Source organism: Bufo gargarizans, chromosome 3 (genome assembly GCF_014858855.1).
Source record: "Bufo gargarizans isolate SCDJY-AF-19 chromosome 3, ASM1485885v1, whole genome shotgun sequence".
Lineage (NCBI taxonomy): Eukaryota > Metazoa > Chordata > Amphibia > Anura > Bufonidae > Bufo > Bufo gargarizans.
Genome location: NC_058082.1, coordinates 344,676,741 through 344,697,690, shown reverse-complemented (window position 1 = coordinate 344,697,690; position 20,950 = coordinate 344,676,741). Strand labels below are relative to the sequence as shown.

Here is a 20,950-nt window from a genome sequence, read left to right as displayed (position 1 = left end):
AGTGATAAGCAGTGTGTTCTAGTGGTGATAGAAAATCAGTTCTTGCCTCTCCAATGTTCTCTCCTGTCCCTTATACTAGATATATTAAGCCCAGAGTCACCAGAGGGCATGCGTACAGCCACCTTAGAACTGCTAAACAGAGCAAAAAGATAGAATTAAAGGGGTTGTTTAGGAATAAGTAACTTTTCACAGGAGCCCACAGCCTGCCTTTGTTATCTAAAGAATCATACTTCCCGCTACTCTGGTCCTGCATGCAGGCTGCCGTTCCTCTTGTCTGCAGCTTGTTTAATTTGTCCCCTGCATGGGCATAACCATCTGATCCACTGCAGCCAGTAACTGGCTTCAGCAGTGATGTGTCTTTTGTGGACAAGTCACCTGAAACCAGTCATTGGCTGTAGTGAAGCAGATAATCATGCCCATACCGGAGAGGAAGTAAACTAGCCACAGACCAGAAAATAAATACACAGGAGCCAGTGCGCAGGACCAGAGCTACAGGGAGCAGGTAAATATGAATCTTTCCATAGCAGAGGCAGGGTGCACGCACCCTGTCAAAGGTTACTTTTTCCCGTCCAACCCTTTCACGGCAAACACTGAATATAACAGCTACACTTTTGAAATGTTTCTTTTAATCCCATTTAGACTTGCACATTATTCTCTGCATTGCCAGGACATACATATCTAGCTTCTCTGACTTTTTCTGAGGACAAATTCATAGATTTCTTACTATAATTACGTGTATAACAGTGTTTTCCAGTTATTAAATGCATAGTGCATTGCATATTTACTTACAGGGATTTAGAACATTTCAGGAATTTCAGAAATTGTATTGTAATAAATATGGTTTAACCTCTATCCAAGTAGCCTTATTACTTACATGGTGGTAATAAAAAGCCCCATTTTACTACAGTTAATTTGTTATGACTAAATTGCACTCCATTTATGAAGGAGTCAGAGCTTTGGCTTACCGACTACACAGCCCTGCTATTAGGGTTGGTTCTTGCATTTCGGCTCTGGGGTGACAGTGTGGTGAGTTGCAAAATCACACGTTGTTTAGGTCCCATGTATTGTATTTTTGATCTGCATCCAATCCCCATTTTTTGCAGATCAGATGCGGACCCGTTCATTTCCATGGGGTTGCAAAAGATGCGGACCATATACATTTGTCCATTCCGCTATCCCACAAGACAGAGAGAATATGTCCTATTCTTGTCTGTTTTGTGGACAAGGATAAGACATTTCTACAGGGGTAAAAAAAAAAAAATGGCAGCATGCACATGGCTGGGAACCATGTTTTGAAGATCTGCGGTTTGTGGACCACATAACAAATATGGTCATGTGCATGAGGACTTACCGCGAATTGCCAGGGATCTGTGGTAAGTACAGGTGACGTACATGTGCTTCATCTGCAGATCTAATACAGTTCCAGACAAACCATGTGTGATCATGCTGCAGCTGTTGGCCACAAGGCACACAACCGCCCCACGGCAACATCCCAAGTCCTCAGTCTTCTGATTTAATTTGCTTTCAGTTACATATTTCAAAACTTGTGCTTAGAAATCCTTACTACTGCAAAGTCATAAGAACCATTTATAAACTGGGTTTATTTAAACAGACAGAAATTGGTCATGTATTATTTTATTTTATTTTTTCGTGTTTTTTTTATTAATCATTTCTGGGGTTTTCTCTCATTTGTGTATTATTTTATTTTAACAACAACAGACACATCTGTGATATAAGAAACCTTCAAGGATGCATGGACACCCCAGACACAAGAATAGGGAAATATCCCAAATTATAATACCCAAAAACTCACTCAGATTATAAATAGCTTGCACAGAACATCGTTACAATGTTCCCATTTAATTACACATAAATAAATATTTACAACGTCTCTGTTTAATCAGGGCAGAAAGCGACATATTCTCATCGGTGGTTCTCCCAATCTTGACCACGCTTGTGAGGAGGACTGATGTCTGCTGTCCATGCGATGTGCAGAGCACAGTAGTGAAGAATACAGCATCTTGGAGAACGGCCCAACAGATTGGTAATCCCAGCCCTTGGGGTATAAAGTTACCAGGTATCATGTATGTTCAATAGCCAGTCTCCCAGATCAGCAGGTCAACTCTGGTAGTCATATATAAATAAGAAAACCCACAGATGGCTGCTCCATGGACAGAAACAATCTTCCGGCAGTGACATATTTTGAAATGGCATACTCTATGTATTGCAAGCAGAAAGCATTCTTTTGACTAGAGATTTTAAGAGCAGTTAATAAATTGTGGCTTTACACATGCATTTCCTTTCTTGGTATTACCACTTGTGTTCATTCAGTAATCATATATTAAACTGATTAAATAAACCTATGTGGATTTCCTGGATTTCAGCCGCAGCACACATGACCCTTAGGCCTCCTGCACACAAACGTGTGCTGCCCGTTGCCGTATTGCGGACCGCATTTGCGGATCTGCAGTACACTTCAATGGGTCCGTAGGTGTGGAACGGAACCCTACGGAAGCACTACAGAGTGCTTCCGTGGGGTTTCGCCCTGTACTTCCGTTCCGCAAAAAGATGTCCTATCTTTGGGCGGAACGGGCGGATCGCGGACCCATTAAAGTGAATGGGTCCGCAATCTTCTGCAGCTGCCCCATGGTTGGTGTTCGTGCATTGCGGGACGCAGCACGGCCAGGGGGCGCACACATTCGTGTGCAGGAGGCCTTAAAGGGAAGTAATATTCAAGTAATAATTTAGTAAGGTGAACGATTGCATAAAGCTGAGCCCTTTAAAAAAAAAATATCTAGAATCAACACATTTTATGTTACATGCGTTGCTTGGCTGTTTTATAATTTTTTCTTTATAGTGCTTATTTAGTTACTTGTATACCGGATCTATAAACCTTTGTCTCAGAGCACATACTAACTATCACTTATAAAGAGAATGAGTAATATTCAGCAAAGTATCCTGTCTCATAAAATACATTAACATGATTCATTAGAGAGTTTTTCACAAGCATTTTTGTTGCACAATTTAGTAGGCAGGAGCCCCAAATATAGTAAGGCCAGTACTTAAAGGGGTTGTGCAGCTAATACATATTAAGCTATTCTCAAATTAGGTCATCAATATCTGATCAGTTGGGATCCGACTCCTGGCACCACCACCGAGTAGCTGTTTGAGGAGAAGTTGGAGTCCTAGGAACGCTACTTCCTCCTCAAGATTACACTGCGTGTCCTCTCGAAAGTCTTGGTGGCACAGTGTAATTATAAGTGCGTTGCCTGCTTGAAGCAACGGCGCAGTGTACTCATGAAGAGGAGACAGTGCTCGTATGAGCGCCACCTTCTCTTCAAACAGCTGATCATCAGGGGGGCCGGAGGATTGCTCATCAATATGTACTGGCTGCATGACCCCCCTTAACAACAGGGACTGCAGCTTACCTATGACACCATTGGATCTCCGTGCTCTTGTGGATATCTGGTAGTGTCACTATGAAATGAATGGGAAGGATGGGCTATAATATATATGTGAACTACCATCACATCCCATGTTAGCTAACAAGGAGAGGAAGATGGCTGTAAGCCTCTATTACTCTACTTAGCACTATTGTGATGCCTGCTGCTTACTCAAAATGAGCAGAATGTAAAAATGTAATTTGAGAAGGACTAAATATCTCTATTTTCATCAATGCTCTCACATATATTATGTGTGCTCAGCAAAAGAAGAACAATAGAGCACATTTACCAATGCAAATGAGCCAGACTTCTGTCTCTAACTGTGCCCTGAGGGTGTTAAACACTTTCTACTGTGCTCAACAAGGGGTTGGGGCTTAGAAGAAAGTTGGAGTAGGTTAGCGGGAAGGGGGAGTGACTTATGATTCAACAATAGGCACTATTGCCGCAAATTAAGCCAACTTACAGGTGGTATAAAGACTAGGCCAGGGGGTCATCAACCTCCAACACTCCAGCTGATGTGCAACTACAACTTCATCATTCTCCCCTTCACTTCTGTTGGAGTTGTGAGGACAGCCAGACAAGTGTGCATGGTGGGAGTCGTAGTTTCACCACAGGTAGACGACTGCAGGAGGTTGCTGATTCCTGGACTAGACTATCTAAGGCCCTTTCACACGAGCGAGTATTCCGAGCGGGTGCAATGCGTGATGCATTCATTTCAATGGGGCTGTGCACATGTGTGTTGGTTTTCACGCATCACTTGTGCGTTGCGTGAAAATGTTCTATATTCTGCGATTTTCACGTACCGCTGGCCGCATAGAAGTAAATGGAGCTGCGTTAAAAAATCTCATCCGCAAGCAAGTGCGAATGCGATGCGTTTCACGGATGGTTGTTAACAGTTGTTTGTATATATTCCGTTTTTTTTATCACGCGCGTGCAAAACGCATCGAAACGCATTGCTCCTGCACGATAAAAATTGAACGCGATCGCAGGCAAAACTGAATGACTTTGCCTGTGAAATCACTCATTTTTCACTGAACGCATTTGCAACGCATCCGGACCTAATCTGGACACGCTCGTCTGCAAGGGGTCTAAAGGTGTGCCAGATTTACTATCCAGAATCAGCCACTGTGCTCAGTCTGGTGCATCTTTACACTGTCAATCAAAACAAAGCAGTTCAATTGGTGGAATGGCATTGTGCTAGATCTCATGTTATATGCCAATGTCCCGATTGAATAAACCAAGAGCTTATGTGTCTATATAAACTGTATACTGTGGATATGGGTATATACCTATAGAGGTGGCCTGCAATTCTGTAGAAAACACATTGTTCATTATATGACTGATATGTTGCCTGTATCTTCTTGTCACATTGTAGAAAAGTTACAGAAGTCCTTCATAGTCATTATAACAGTCTGTGTGTGCATGGTATGTTACTGACAGGCGCAAGTATAAAATATATCTTCATATCTGCAATAAGTACCAGGATGCTGAGATGTCTTCCTATCATTTTTCCATCTCTTTTTTCAATGTGGATCCTCCTTATAAGGTGTAGCTTTAACTCCAGGACATGAAATCATTCTGTGTTTCCACCACTGCTATTTAATCTTGGTTTCCAAGAGATCAACCTCACTTTCAGGCCCTCTTCATTATTATCACACTGGGCTATTTCCTATGTTTAAGTTCCTTATCTGTAGGTTTGGAGTCTCCTACAGAGTGTCCATTCCCTGTGCTGCTCATGAAGATCTTATCCATGCCTTTTAGAGACTCAAGTAGGTAGTTCTGGAAGGCAGTGAGTGCTGCACATATGGCTGGTACTCCAAACCCATGAGTGATTAAGCTGAAGTGAGTCAAGCAGCTCTGTACTCCAGGCTCCAGGATGAGAGATGGACGGCTGTTTCCCAATGGAGAACGATCTTGGGCCATTAAGTCAGAAAACTCTTTGCATATCTGTCTAAAATATTACAAAAATAGCATGGTATTAGCCAACATAAGTACATACACGACAGCATATGGGGCATTAGCAATTTTATATGGGGTCATTGTGGTAATGGATCTGATAACATCTGAGAAATAATAAAACTCTCTAAAGGTTAATTACTATGCTTTTCATCAGAAAAAGATCAGCTCTCATTTAAAAAAGAAACGAAAGCTGAGCTCCTAGTGCTACCAGATGTAACGTAGCTATCCAATAAGTCAGTGTTTAACCTTTTAAACAGGCTTTCAGGCATAACTTATATAATAGCTAAGCCAGTACCTCATCTACAGACAGCTGTTTCAGGGTGATTGCCCCTCATCGGTGCATAAGAAGAAATGGTACCAGGAATCAAGCTTTGCATCTTAAAGTCACCCAAATCATGAAGAATACCTTTGTTTGGAAAGTTTTTGTCTACAAACTCCCTTTCAGCTACAGTGTTCTTGGGAAGTGATAACTTAGTCGTGCATCGTGAAAATTAGATACGACTAAGTATTCAAACCACTAATCTCCTCATAAATCACAGGTGATGCTTGTGTGCAACATTTGGTGCATATTTTTGTGACATTTGGTGAGTCTCGCTACTTCTAGAAGTAGAGTGAACCAAAGGCCCTGCATCCTAATTACACTCATTACTGTCCAGCTCCAGTATCCCTATCATCAGTGGAGAAAGCTAAAGGACCTGTGATGATGTCATCACAGGTCCTATACATCTAGTAAAGGAACTTAACAAAGAATGGTGTAGTTCCCAGGTTAGATAGGACCATCTGCCAGGACCTGTGATGACATCTTCAGCATCACAGGTCCTGTACATCTATTAAAAGAACTGCACAGAGTATCATCACAAGTCCTTCAACCCCCAACAGCATGGAGAAGAACTGCAGGATGAGTTCTCCACTGAGACTAGACTGGAGTGGTAAGAGGAGTTACTCCTCCTTTCTCTTCATTTGCACCCATTTCCTGTTTTTACTCATATCTCACTTCTATATAGTACTGCAGACAGTAACAACCACTATTACCTCATGTACCTCCTACATTAACCATAATATATAACTGACCACATATATCTGTACGCAATGCACTATTATACCTTGTACTTCTTACATCAGTGCACTACTCTATATTATATATATATATATATATATATATACACACACTGCATCTATTATACAGTATAATAGATGCAGTAGACACTGGTATGTAGTGTACCCAGCAGTGTACTGATATGTGAGGTACAAGGCATAATAGATGCAGTTTGTACAGATATGTGAGGTAAAAGGTACAATAGATGCAGTATATACAGATATATAGTATATACATCAGTGTACTGATATGTGAGGTAAAAGGTACAATAGATGCAGTATGTTAAGATATATAGTATATACAGCAGTGTACTGATATATGAGGTACGAGGTATAATAGATGCCGTGGTTACAGATATACAGTATGTTATATACAGCAGTGTGAGATACAAGGTACAATAGATGCAGTATGTTAAGATATATAGTATATACAGCAGTGTACTGATATATGAGGTACGAGGTATAATAGATGCCGTGGTTACAGATATACAGTATGTTATATACTGCAGTGTGAGGTACAAGGTATAATAGATGTAGTGTGTTAAGATACACTATTATACACTATTGTACTTCTCACATCAGTGCACTGCTCTATATTTGAGATATATATATATATATATATATATATAGTGGGGATTCGCTCTGGTAGACAGGGTGTGCGGACGCAGTACAGAGGCAAATTACCAGTTCTTAAATCAAACTTCGGTGTTTATTCACACAAGGCAAAAAGAAAACGTCCCTTTGCAGTCTTGGTGTTAGTTTACACACAATGGAAAGTACACATAGCAAAAATCACCTTGTTGGCAGTTCTACCTGCAGCAGTCCATAACAGGCTTTAAGGGGGCCTGTTTCCCCTAAACAAGTGTCTCAGCCCTCCAGCACGGCACAAGCCTTAGATCCCAGCACACATCTTGCTGCTGAGCCCAGCTGTCTTTTAAGGACAGCTAGGTGCTGCCAAAACCCGGACCGCCACTTAAAATCCAGTCCGGTGTTTGACCCCACTTGGCTGCAAATCAGCCCAGCAGCACACGCTGGGAGGAAAATACCCGTTTTCCCAGACCATACCCTTCACTGTGTCACATACACCCCCCCTCCTCTCCTTTGTTCAATGCTGAGGGGGTGAACACTCGCCAAACAATGTACTCGCGACAGGGCATCCGCGTTTCCCTGTAACAGGCCCGCCCTGTGTTCCACTGTAAATTTAAAGTTTCTGCAGGGAAAGGAACCATCGTGTGACCTGGGCATTTCTGTCTTTGGCCTGGCTCATCCATTTGAGAGGGGAGTGGTCAGTCACCTAGCAGAATTTTCTCCCCAACAGATAATAGCGGAGAGACTCGAGTGCCCACTTGATAGCCAGGCACTCTCTCTCCACTATACTGTACCTGGTCTCGGCTGGGGTGAGCTTATGGGTGAGGAATACAATAGGATGCTCCTTCCCATTGACTTCGGAGGCATCCGTCTGCACTATAAATTCTCGCTTGAAGTCTGGCGTCACCAAAACCAGGGACCCACACAGGGCCGACTTCAAACCGGAGAACGCCTCTTCCGCCTGATCATCACGGACTTATGTCCCTTCAAGAGCCCTGTCAATGGCTCGGCTATGGTAGCAAAGTGGGGGACAAACCTCATGTAATAGCCCACCATCCCCAGGAACGACTTTATTTGACTAGAGGTGACAGGTCGGTGCCAATTCCGTATCGCCTCTATTTTGTTTACTTGGGGTTTGATGACTCTGTGCCCAATGACATACCCTAGGTATTTAGTCTCCTCTAACCCTATCGCACATTTCTTTGGGTTAGCTGTTAGTCCAGCCTTCCAAAGGGAGTCCACTACGGCCTGTACTTTGGGCAGGTGAATTTCCCAGTCGGTACTGTGAATAACAATATCATCCAGGTAGTCGCTGGCGTACCGCTGGTGTGGACGAAGCACAATGTCCATTAGACGTTGAAAAGTGGTGGGGTGCCATGCAGACCAAAGGGTAACACCTTATACTGATACAGCCCCTCAGGCGTGATGAAGGCAGTTTTCTGTTTGGCAGCCTCCATTAAGCCAGTACCATTTTGTGAGGTCCAAAACAGACAAATTCAGTGCTTGTCCTATCTTCTCGATTAGCTCATCCACCCGGGGCATGGGATATGCATCGAATTTAGATATCTCGTTCAGCTTACGAAAATTGTTACAAAACCGTAACGTCCCGTCTGGCTTGGGTATTAAGACTATAGGACTGGCCCACTCACTTTTAGACTCCTTGATGACGTCTAGCTGCAGCATTAGCTGCACTTCCTCCGAGATGGCTTGTCGCCAAGCCTTAGGTACACGGTATGGCTTTAACCGGGCTTTTGCCTGAGGCTCAGTGACAATGTCATGCTGGATTGCGGATGTGCGTCCAGGGAGATCCGAGAACACATCCGTGTCCCGACTAACGAACTCCCTGGCCTCCTGAGTCTGTTTAGAGGAGAGGCTGTCAGCAATTTTTATTGTGGCAACCGCTTCCCTTGCATCAGACAGAGGGCCCAGAACCTCTTCCCCTAGAAAACCCGGCCGCGGGCTGTCTTCAGTACAGGTCTCCCTATCTTTCCAAGGTTTTAGTAAATTAACATGGTAAACCTGCTCTGGCTTCTGCCGCCCTGGCTGGTGTACCTTGTAATTTTCCTCTCCAACTTTCTCAAGTACCTCGTAGGGCCCCTGCCACCTAGCCATGAACTTATTGTCAATGGTCGGTACCAGAACCAAAACCCAATCACCAGAGATCCGGACCAGGGCCTGCCAATTATTGATCCGACTTTGTGCTTGCTGAGCTGCCTCCATATGCTCCCTAACAAGAGGTAACACTGTCTCTATCCTTTCTTGTAGCTGGGTAACATACTCAAGGACACTTTTGTGCAGAGTAGGTTGCTCTTCCCACGCCTCTTTGGCTACGTCCAACAAACCACGAGGAGGTCTGCCATATAGCAGTTCGAAGGGCGAGAACCCAGTAGAGGCTTGGGGTACCTCTCGCACAGCGAACATGAGATAGGGCAGAAGAAGGCACCAGTCCTTCCCATCTTTAGACACCACCCTTTTTAACATGTTTTTTAATGTTTTGTTAAACCTCTCTACCGGACCATCCATTTGCGGATGATAAATGGACGTCCATAGCTGTTTTATGTGCAGTAACTTAGAGTTCCCTCATAGCCTTGGACATAAAAGTGGTCCCCTGGTCGGTCAAAACCTCTTTAGGTAGTCCTACTCGGGAAAACATCTCCATTAACTCCTTAGCTAGGAGATTGGCTGATGTATATCGCAGTGGCACCGCCTCTGGGTACTGAGTGCCGTAGTCTAGGATGACCAAGATATGTTGGTGCCCTCTAGCGGACTTCGGTACTGGGCCTATGAGATCCATAGCGATTCTCTCAAACAGTACCTCGATGATCAAGAGAGGTACTAAGGGACTGCAGAAAAGGTGCTGGGGGCTAGTTGTCTGGCAGGTCGGGCAAGACTTACAAAATTCTTCCACCTCTCTAAACACACTGGGCCAGTAAAACCGCTGTAGTATACGGTCCTGTGTTTTCTGCATTCCCGGATAACCCCCGAGAACGTGTTGGTGGGCTAGATCTAACACAAGTTTGCGATAAGCCTTGGGCACCACCAACTGTTCTCACCCCGTAGTTGGTTTACCCGATACAACATATTCTGTTGAACCACAAAACAGGGAAACACCATCTCGGCCTCAAGTTGTTATGGTTCACCATCAACTATTAATACATTTTCACAGGCTCCGGATAGGGTTGGGTCCCGGTGTTGTGCGGTACCAAAATTATCCCCGGAGACATTGAGGTCTGCCAATTCAGGACCCGGCGGCAAGTCCTCCACCTCCCACCATTACACTCAGCGGGGTTGTCTCCCCCTCTTCCACCGAAGTGGCGGTCACCCCTACTGCTGGCCCTTCGACCTTCCGACCTTCCACCTAAACGAGGCCACTCTGCTGGACTTACCCCTGACTCATGGGTATCAGTAACTCTCACAGCAGGCCACAGGGCCAGGAAGCCTGGGAAGTCTCTCCCTATTATGAGGTCACAGTGTAGATTTGTGGAGACGGCCTCCTCGTGGGTCCGCCTACCGGCCACCGTGGTTAGAGACACCAGCGCGGTGGGGTAGTCTTTTAAGTCTCTGTGGATGCACATCACCCGACTTTCCGGCCAATATATTCAGTGGACCACACCAGGGTAGCCCTTACTAGGGTCACTATAGTGCCTGAGTCCAGCACAGCCTCCGCTAGAGTGTCTCCCACTTCCACCTGGCACAAGTGATCTAGAGATTCTGAAGTACCTGTTGCACACAGCTTTCTGGCATATAGCGACTGACGGTAGCCATAGTTCGTGTCCATGGGCTCAACCCGAGGGGGACAGTCAGCCCTTACATGGCCAGGCTTCTGACACAGCCAGCAGACTATTGGAGCCAGGTCCACAGCGGGTACATCCTGGGCGGGTTTTATCATCTCAAACCTCTGGGCCTGGGGTGGAGATTTCCAGGGTTTGACTGCCCCCCTCCCAGAAGAACCCCCCTTTAGATTCCTGGTAGCCTCATAGCATTCCAACAGGTCCACCATCTCAAGGGCATTGCCAGGAGACACCTGGCCGATCCAGTGCTGGAGAGGGGGTGGCAAAGCCCTCCAGAACATATCACCTAACAGACGATCCAGCATAGCAGTGGGGCTCAGCATGTCAGGCTGTAGACACTTTTGCAAGAGGTGAAGCAAGTTATAATACTGGGGTCTCACGGGCTCAGCCGGGTTGAACCCCCACTGATGCACCCGCGGGGCCCGGACCAACACATTCACCCCCAGTCTTGCCAGAATCTCACCCTTGACTTTCTGGTAGTCGGCCGCTTGATTGTCCGGCAAGTCGAAATACACCTGCTGGGAATCTGATGCCAGAAACAGAGCGACGACCTCAGCCCACTGATCTCGGGGTAGATTCTCCCTTGTGGCCACCTTGTACATCGCCAGGTAGGTTTCGATGTCATCTGAGGCTGTCATCTTGGGGACCACTTTCCGGACATCATGGACACTCTGGGACACTCCTGCCGTCTGTAAAGCCATCACGTGTTGTAACAGCAGCTGGCTTAATCCAGGACATCCAGCCATACCCGAAAACAAAAATATTTCGCCGTTTACACCAGCCTCTCTGCGCCTGCACGCATCCTCCACCAATTGTGGGGATTCGCTCTGATAGACAGGGTATGTGAACACAGTACAGAGGCAAATTACCAGTTCATAAATCAAATTTCCGTGTTCACACATAAGGCAAAAACAAAACGTCACTTTGCAGTCTTGGTGTTAGTTCACACACAATGGAAAGTCCACATAGCAAAAATCACCTTGTTGGTAGTTATACCTCCAGCAGTCCATAGCAGGCTTTTAGGGGGCCTGTTTCCCCTACACACAAGTCTCAGCGCTCCAGCACGGCACAAGCCTCAGATCCCAGCACACACCCCTTGCTGCTGAGCCCAAAACCCAGACCGGCACTTAAAATCCAGTCCGGTGAGGTAAAAGGTACAATAGATGCAGTGTATACAGAGATATAGTATATACATCAGTGTACTGATATGTGAGGTAAAAGGTACAATAGATGCAGTGTGTTAAGATATATAGTATATACAGCCGTGTACTTATATGTGCGGTACGAATTATACCTCATACCTCACATCTTAGTACACTGCCATATATAGTGGCCAGGAACGGCTACTTTAAGGGGCTATGAATAGGGTATGGGGACCCAATTTAGATTCTTGCTATGGGGCCCAGGGATTTCTATGTACGCCCCTGGGTCAGGATTTCTGATTAGATCACTTTTATGTATGATTCATGATGTGCGACTTTTTAAAAAGTTGCATCTCCACGCCAGGCAACCCCTGGTATACTTTTACAGACATAGATGTACACCACATTGCACTTCCGCCAAATATATTATTACTGTGCACTATTTAATAAATTTGGCGCAACCTCACACGGCAAAGACAGACTTAAAACTGACACCAAAACCACAGCAAATGGTCAATTTGCCCCGTCATACTTACTTGGTAGCAAGAAGCATGTTTTTCCGCGTGTGAAGCTCAGAAGGATCAGAGTGTTGTCGACACAGGTACTCTGCTGCAGCTTTTGCTGGGAACTCTGTCTCACAAACATAGCCAAAATCTCGGGCAAGATGGACAGCCTCACCTGCAGATGAGAAGGGTCCAATCAGTACCAAAATGCCATTGTTACAATGACAGTACTATCTTTTTCTATGTAATCACATTCGTTTCCAATTTTCTAGATTACCTTTATACTCAATCCCAAAGCAACTAGTAATTGATATGAATCTTGTCTGTGTAATAGCATATTCTAAGACACCACGGGTCATTTGGATTAAGAGTAAGCCAGTATTGGAACAATTCTGGGGACCATAGACTGTAAAACTCTATTCTTCAACTTCACCCAGACCTTAGTTAATTCATTATAGTTATCATAATGGGAACTTTCCAAGAAAGAATCTGCTTGCCCTTGCCTGGTGACCCTTACGTAACTTCATCATCAATGGTGAGGACACATAGATAGACAGAGGTTAAACCAATCCTTGCTCTCATCAAAGTACTAGAATATTCAGCTTTACCCTGTGTTTATCTCCCTTTATTCTGCACAAACCAAAAACAACACATGATTAAAAGTATTTCCGCATATTAGCCAAAGGCACAGCGATTTGCATAAACACCGAATGAAGGAGGACATATTCTGCCTACTGCTGTTGATTAGGAGACTTGTGTCATAAACTGAGCAGCTTTCATATTCCGCCCAGGGTGCCACAGTGATAGATTAACACTACACTGTCTATCTCCATCCATTGCTTCCTCTGTATCTTTTCACAAAGTTCGAACATGGTTTCATAGAGAAGGGAGTGATCAACACTGAATAAACTATTTCTTCGCAATGAACTACCTGGGAAATAACAAATCCGGTTCTCATACTCTCAGTTGAAGCTGTGACGCTTTGCTAAGAAACTTTAAAAAAGATGGTTAAGGATGGGTATTTCACCCCACTCTGATACCAGTCTAATATTACTATGCGACTGACTCATCACATGATAAATAATTCTGATCACAAGTTTGCCCCAAGACAATATTTTACAACAAATATTTATCTTCTTTTTATTCCCTGTAGTTTTTTTCAGATAATTTTTATTTCAATACAAATAGAACAAGAAAAAATGATTACAAAATGTATGTTATCCTACAAACCCCTGAACCCTAAACCATACCAACTACTCCAATGAGTACTGTCCACCAAATGCTACTGAGTGCCACTAACAAAGTGGTAACTGCTTTCTGCATAGGAAATTTGTCCAGTTTTCTACAGTTTTATAGATTTTTTTTGTATTTAAGCCATCAAGTCCATACTGGTCATTCCACTCTTCTAGTTTCTATGGCTGTAAGAAGTCTTAGGTACTTGACTCCATGTATGTCTTACCCTCGACCAGAGATGTTAGTAGAGTCACATTGGCAGCTTTACGTCTTCCTGCAGGCAGATTTAAACCAATTTTTTCCAACCTCTCACGTAGACAACGACCACCATTCTTTGATTTCGCCCTAAAAAGAAAAGATGGACAAACTTAAATATCAGGGGGTAAATATTTTCAATCTACAGTGAACTCATAACGTTATTAAAGGATTTGCTTAGAATCATCAAAAAGGGATCTGCTTTCTTCCAGAATACATGTACAGCTACATCTGCTCATGGGCTGTGTCTGGTATAGCAGCTCATCTCTAGTCAAGTAAATGGGGCTGAACTGCAATTCCATTAACAACTCATGAACAGACACAGCAATTTTCTGAAATAACCCCTTTAATTAAAACTACAGTAGGTCTGTCCATAGAACTTGAGAAAACCTAAACTTTGTCTCTTTTGTAGATGTACAATATAAGACAATGGTAAGCCAATATACAATATATAGCTAAATGAGTGGAAAACATATACAGCCATGCATAACCATTTAGCCATTAGACTTCTCTATGATCTTTTTTTGTGCTTTACACAAGGTTGGAAACACCAGAAAGCTGTGCTACTTTAGAAAACATCCACAAAACTATTCATCATATTGAAAAAAAATTGTAGGAACATTACTACTTTGTAAGCATCACAAATCCATCAATGATATGATATTTGAAATTCCATGCCTCATTAGTACAAGTAATGACATTGGTTACATTGTCCTGCCAAATAATATATGGTATATTAAATGAATCCATCCCATTGTGAAACATGTGACCAAAGGGTATACAGTATGAATAATTCCCACTGACCTTCTTAGTACTCCTCCAAGTAGAGATGCATTAAGACACTCAGGAGGTGACAGGCGTCTCTGGACCTCCCCTACTGTCACCTTGTATTTGGAGGTGGAACTAAGTAGAGACAGTCGGCCAGGGACAGAACAGAAAACCTCGTTTGGATTTGATACTCCTCCTATGAGGCCTTCTTTATTCACAGAGAGAGAGGACATCATGCTGCTGCTGTTCTTCATTGGAACTGTGGCGGAACAAACAAGATAGTGAGTGGGTCAGTATCTTCTTCAACAGGTCAGATGTCAAACACATTAGACCACACTGTACTGTATTAAGAGACTTTACCTGAGTAACTGTTAAACACTATAGATAGATATGCATATTTGATTACAGGGTAATGTATCCTACAACTGAGTTTACCAATATTTCATATAGATCTAAATCTCTATGACCAAGGGTGAACATACTAACATACAGAGCATATATATGGATGCTACTGGGCCTGTAGATAGAAGAGGCCAAGCCAATGTCCAATGTACTCTTCTATATGTTAGGGAGAACATGTGCAGGACTCCACTCCCTAGGGGAACTACATTGTTAGGGTGGGAAATTGGCCTAAAGTAAATAGGGAGGGGGGGGGGGGGGGACACCAGGCTCTTTGCTATGAGGCCTCCAAAATATGAAAGGAACAAATAGAAGTGTAAATTCAATGGTGCTGACTCGAAACAATAACACCAAAATCATATGAAACCATTGCCGGTATGATAAATTGGATCATCTTGGTAAATTAGTAGGTTACAGCCAAAATGCCTATTTCTCATGGCTTGAAGAGTCTTGATTTATATTTTGATCAGTTGCTGATCTTATGATCCACCAGGAGTTCTGTGAGGGTGCTAGTACACAGTTGTGATACAGTTGAAAACTGTGTGCAGTTACTGTGTCACCAAACAAGCATTCATAATTCCGTTTATAGAATTTAGCCAGTGTCACGCCTAAATAAACACTGATGTTCTGCATAGGAGAAATGATCTAAATGATTTAGGTAATTGCAGCTGGCTACAATCAAAAACTGTGCTGTGATCGCATGTTTGTTAGTGCAGTAACTGCAGCCCAACTGCCCTGTGTGCCAGCATCCTAAAGCCTCATTCACACGTCAGTGCTTTGGTCAGTGATTTCCATCAGTGATTGTGAGCCAAAACCAGGACTGGAGCCTCCACAGACATAGGCACCCTTCACACGGGCGTCGCAGGTGAGGGCCGGATGCGTTCAGGGTGCATTGCGGCAAACCCGCGCGAGTAAGCACGCAATTGCAGTCAGTTTTGTCTGCTATTGCGTTCCAATGTTCAGTTTTTTCCATGCAAGTGCAATGCGTTTTTCACTGAAGTTTTGGGTTTGGTGATTTTACTATTTTCCATTATACCCGCACGGCATCCGCTCGTGTGAAAGAACCCTAAGTCTCTCTAAGTCAGGGATCAGCAATCTTCGGCACGCCAGCTGTTGTGAAACTACAATTCCCAGCATGCTCCTTCCAGTTCTGTGGTAGTTTAGAGAACAGCCAAGCGAGTGTGCCTGATGAGAGATATAGTTTCACAACACCTGGAGGGTGCTGAGCCCTGCTCTAAATACATAGGGTGCTGTCACACCTACATTTTTTCCTGCCTTTCTTTGCCTTAGAGTCATGTGTCGTACAAGTGGTTTTATATGGCATTTTGTCGCATAACTTTTATTGCGTTTTTTCAGCTGTCATAGAGATGTCTATGGGAAAACATCTGAAAAAACTGTCACATTCAGATCATGCTGCAATGTAAAAAAAAAACATAAAGGGCAGAAGTGTAACAAGGACCTATGGGGCCCCTATAACAAAAATTGGAATGGGGCCCCATTGGACCATGACCTTTTTCACCTTCATACATTACACACAGTAATATAAGTCAGTGATGTCACAGCACAGAAATAATGCAAAACGAGATGGGCGGCATAGCAGATGCCTGTACCCTGCTAGTTACATCCATGGCTAAGGGAGCACTGTGGCTAAACCACAGCATTTTAGAAATGCCTGTATGTAACATCTGGCCACTGCATTTTTATTCTACTAAAAAATGGCGTTTTTGAAAAAAGACACAGTGTGAAAGCACCCTTCCAACAGTACCCAGCACCAGACCCTCTGCTGTTACCAACATCAGGCTTTTCTTCCTGCCTGTTCTGCAATTAAAGTATTCCCTGCTTGCCATCCTTGTACATCTGTTCACTCCCCACTGCATATGTTTTCTACATGTTTGCAATCCCTTCCCTTATTGCTCATCAATCTGGGGACATTTTAAAATAATGGTCCATACACAGAAATGTTTTTACCTATGGCTTTATATTGCCAGTTGCTTAAAGGGGTTGTCCAGGTTCAGAGCTGAACCCGGACATACCCTTATTTTCACCCCGGCAGCCCCCCTGAGCCTAGCATCGGAGCATCTCATGCTCCGATGCGCTCCTGTGCCCTGCGCTAGATCGCGCAGGGCACGGGCTCTTGTGTTTTCAATAACACACTGCCGGGCGGTAACTTCCGCCCAGCAGTGTGTTCGGTGACGTCACCGGCTCTGAGGGGCGGGCTTTAGCTCTGCCCTAGCCGTTTTACTGGCTAGGGCAGAGCCAAATCCCGCCCATCAGTGCCGGTGACGTCACCGGGGTTCCTGTCAGCCCCATAGAGAGCCCGGTACGTCACCGGAACTCAGAAAAATGCCTTTGCCCTGTGAAATTTAGCGCAGGGCAAAGGAGAGCATCGGAGCATGAACTGCTCCGATGCTCATGTCAGGGGGGCTGCCGGGGTGAAAATGGAGGGATGTCCAGGTTCAGCTCTGAACCCGGACAACCCCTTTAATATATGGGACACAGCAAAGTAAAATAAAATGAAGAGACATCCTGACATCCTATTCATAAGGTTATCCTTTCTTGTTAAATTTCCTTGTAGCTGACAACCAATATGGCTGCTAATAAAGCTTTCCCAGGCTCCTGAATGGTAAAAGAAATCTAGCTATCACTTTACAAAAACTTGGCGACAACCCCTAAACTATTTGTCAACTTATATGCATGGAAACAATATAAGGCTACATGCACATGAACGTATTTTGTTTCCGTGTCCATTCCGTTTTTTTTTTTGTGGATAGGATGCGGACCCATTAATTTTCAATAAGTCAGCAAAAAATGCGGACAGCACACCGTGTGCTGTCCACATCAGTATGTCCGTTCCGTAGCCCCGCAAAAAAAATAGAACATGTCCTATTCTTGTCCGTTTTAGGCAAACAAAACCGATGGCATACTGTATGCCATCCATTTTTAGTTTTTATTTGCGGATCCGCAATTTGCGGAACGCAAAACACATACGATCGTGTGCATGTAGCCTAAATATGATACTTGCATAGATTTCCGCCAGGTTCTCAGGTTTCTTCCCACACTCCAAAAAACACATGGATGTGGGTTCATTCATGACTCCTATGGAAATGAGGTCCAGGATGTGTTTGAGATAGCAGAGTTGGATTCTGAGCCCCTTTCAGCTGGCTATACACATAACATTGCTTGATTTTGGAGAGTCTAGCATACATCATCTATCATCTATGGGGTCCTCTGGACCTCTAAATGGAAGATCTCAGGGTAGAGCAGCAGGTTCAGACTGATCCACAAGGGAACTGGTGAATTTCCCGGTGGTCCCCTTGTCACCCACCCCCTGCACAAGTGGCATATGGCACAGTAGACTGACTGCCATACATATAGATAAGCAGCATACAGCATCTCAACCAGCCTATGTTCATGTTAAAAAGATTTTTTAGCAAACTACCCAGTTTATTATTATAGATGCATCAGGTGGCTGAGAGGACTTGTAGGTACAGAGGCAGGCCAGCCAGTATCTGCCTTCTGTAAGTCGCTGCAGGGACCCCTATAATCAGTAATCTTGTAGAGTCTAGCTGCTGCCTGCTGCTGTATGAGCAGATAATATCTACACCCCAGTCCGACACTGGAATGAAGGATTGAACAGTTGGATGTCAACATGCCCGATACTTTTGTTATCTGCGGCAGCTAGAGATGAGCGCATTTCATGTTATTAAATTCATTCACACTTCGTTTGGTGGTAAAAGCAGAATTGCGTTATGGATCCTGTCACTATGGACCATAACGCAATTATATGATGGAATGCATAACGGACTGCCTTTAGAGGCATTCCGTTATTTATGCCGTCATAATAGAAGTCTACGGGCTACAAAACGTATCCGTCACGTTTCCGTTATGCAGGGAAGTCTTCTCCTGCATAACGGAAACGGGACGGATCCGTTATGCAGGCAATAGACTTCTATTATGACGGAATGAATATTATGCATTCCGTCATAGAATTGTGTTATGGTCCGTGGTAACGGAATCCATAACGCAATTCTGCTTTTACCACCAAACGAAGCATGAAATTTGAAATTCGCTCATCTCTAGCGGCAGCTTACTCCCCTCTCCCCACTCAGAACACAGTAATGCTCAGCCAAGCTGAATGTACTTGTGAAGATAGCTGACCGCTGAACAAGCATTCATGTATGGCCCACTAAAGGGGCGGTGACCAATGTGAATGGCGATCTCTGTACAGCAATGTGGAATATGTGAGCGCTATACGACCACGGGGACATGAATAAGGGCTGAATAAAATACATATAAAGATAAAAGAAGACTCTGGATAACATATACTAGAAGACATATTCCATGCAGCTGGCACACATGCTCAGGTACTCCGAGGTAATATCAAGTTTCACTTATGTGATAAAATATGAATTCTATAGGGGTTGAGTCATCGTCCCTGGTGACGGACACTGGATCAGATTATTGGAGCCATGCTTAGGTTTACCAGCAAAAAAATTGATGCCCCTTCCTTTAAGCAATCCCCTTGCTGCCGGACAGTCCACCAACCACAAGTGATCATGTGTGAGCATGTGGATTCATCACCAATAACTAAGATCTACAGTATCATACATGAATACATTGTATGGGACATGAGCCAGCATTAATAATTAGAAATCTACTTCTAAACCCTTAGTGTGCAGTGATGGTCAGTTCGCAGTGTTCGCCAGCGAACACATGCGGGCTGCCATCTTTAGTAAGGTAGACTCACCCGTCTGGCGATGCACAGGTAAGCCCTTTCCTGTGCCGGGAGCCGGTCTGAAATCAAATGTGGTCACCGGGAGCAGGCAGTTCCGAGAACAGCCGCTGGGGGCCTTCATCGGGCTGTTCTCGGAACTGCCTGCTCCCAGTGACCGCATTTGATTTCAGACCGGCTCCCGGCACAGGCACAGGTAAGGGCTTACCTGTGCCTCGCCGGACAGGTGAGTCTACCTTACTAAAGATGGCAGCCCGCATGTGTTCGCTGGCCATCACTGACAATACAGTGAAAAAGGCAGCTACGGTTTTACATGTGGTTTTTGCTGGGGATTTCCCCCTCTCCATTAGGCCTCATTCAGACGGCCGTAGTGTTTTGTGAAAAACACGGATACCGGCCATATGCGTTTCGCAATTTGCGGACCGCACATGGCCGCAACCAAAATAGAAAATGCCTATTCTTGTCCGCGATTGTCAACAGAAATTGACATGCTGTGGATGTACATTGCGGTGCAGTCACTCTACAAAGCGCGTGCTTGAGATTTATGAAATTCTTATCCATTGTGCGGCTGCTGCGGATCTGTCCCATTTAAATCTGTAGCATTTACACTACACGGGAACGAATAAGGTTTGTGCTTAACCAGCTGACATTAATATTAGCTCCGGGGAAGAGAAAGAAGCTTCTTCTTGCATCAGAAACGGCAGGCATGAGAAGTCTGTAGTATATGGGTATATTGACTTGTGGCAGATTTGCTGCAGAAATTTTTGCCACGGTCCCCATCTAAATCCACATGTTGCCACGAAATAGAACTGATTTTCTGTTACAGAAATAACTGCAACAAATCTGCCACATGTGAACATGTCCTAAATTGGTTTACAAGTACAAGGCTGCTCACTACTCAGTAGATTACAGGATTACGTGTGCTGGCCATGCCCATTGGGAACACGTAATGGGTCCACAATATGGAAGATATGGAGCAGAGGCACAGTCCGGAAGGCCACGGGAGCACGACAGAGCACTTCAGTGGCATTTCGGTCTGTGC

The 20,950-nt window shown here is 44.3% G+C and overlaps 1 protein-coding gene across 1 annotated transcript in view; it reads right to left on the bottom strand.

Annotated features, from left to right (window-relative positions):
• Nucleotides 1–4,373: 4,373 nt before the first annotated feature.
• TFAP2E (transcription factor AP-2 epsilon) overlaps nt 4,374–20,950 on the bottom strand; it is a 32,045-nt gene continuing 15,468 nt past the window's right edge. The window contains exons 4-7 of the mRNA XM_044287630.1: nt 14,814–15,036; nt 13,981–14,099; nt 12,555–12,696; nt 4,374–5,394 (exon numbers count right to left, since the gene is read on the bottom strand). Coding sequence (XP_044143565.1) covers nt 5,106–5,394; nt 12,555–12,696; nt 13,981–14,099; nt 14,814–15,036 — 773 coding nt within the window. The 3' untranslated portion in view covers nt 4,374–5,105. The remainder of the gene's footprint in view (nt 5,395–12,554; nt 12,697–13,980; nt 14,100–14,813; nt 15,037–20,950) is intronic.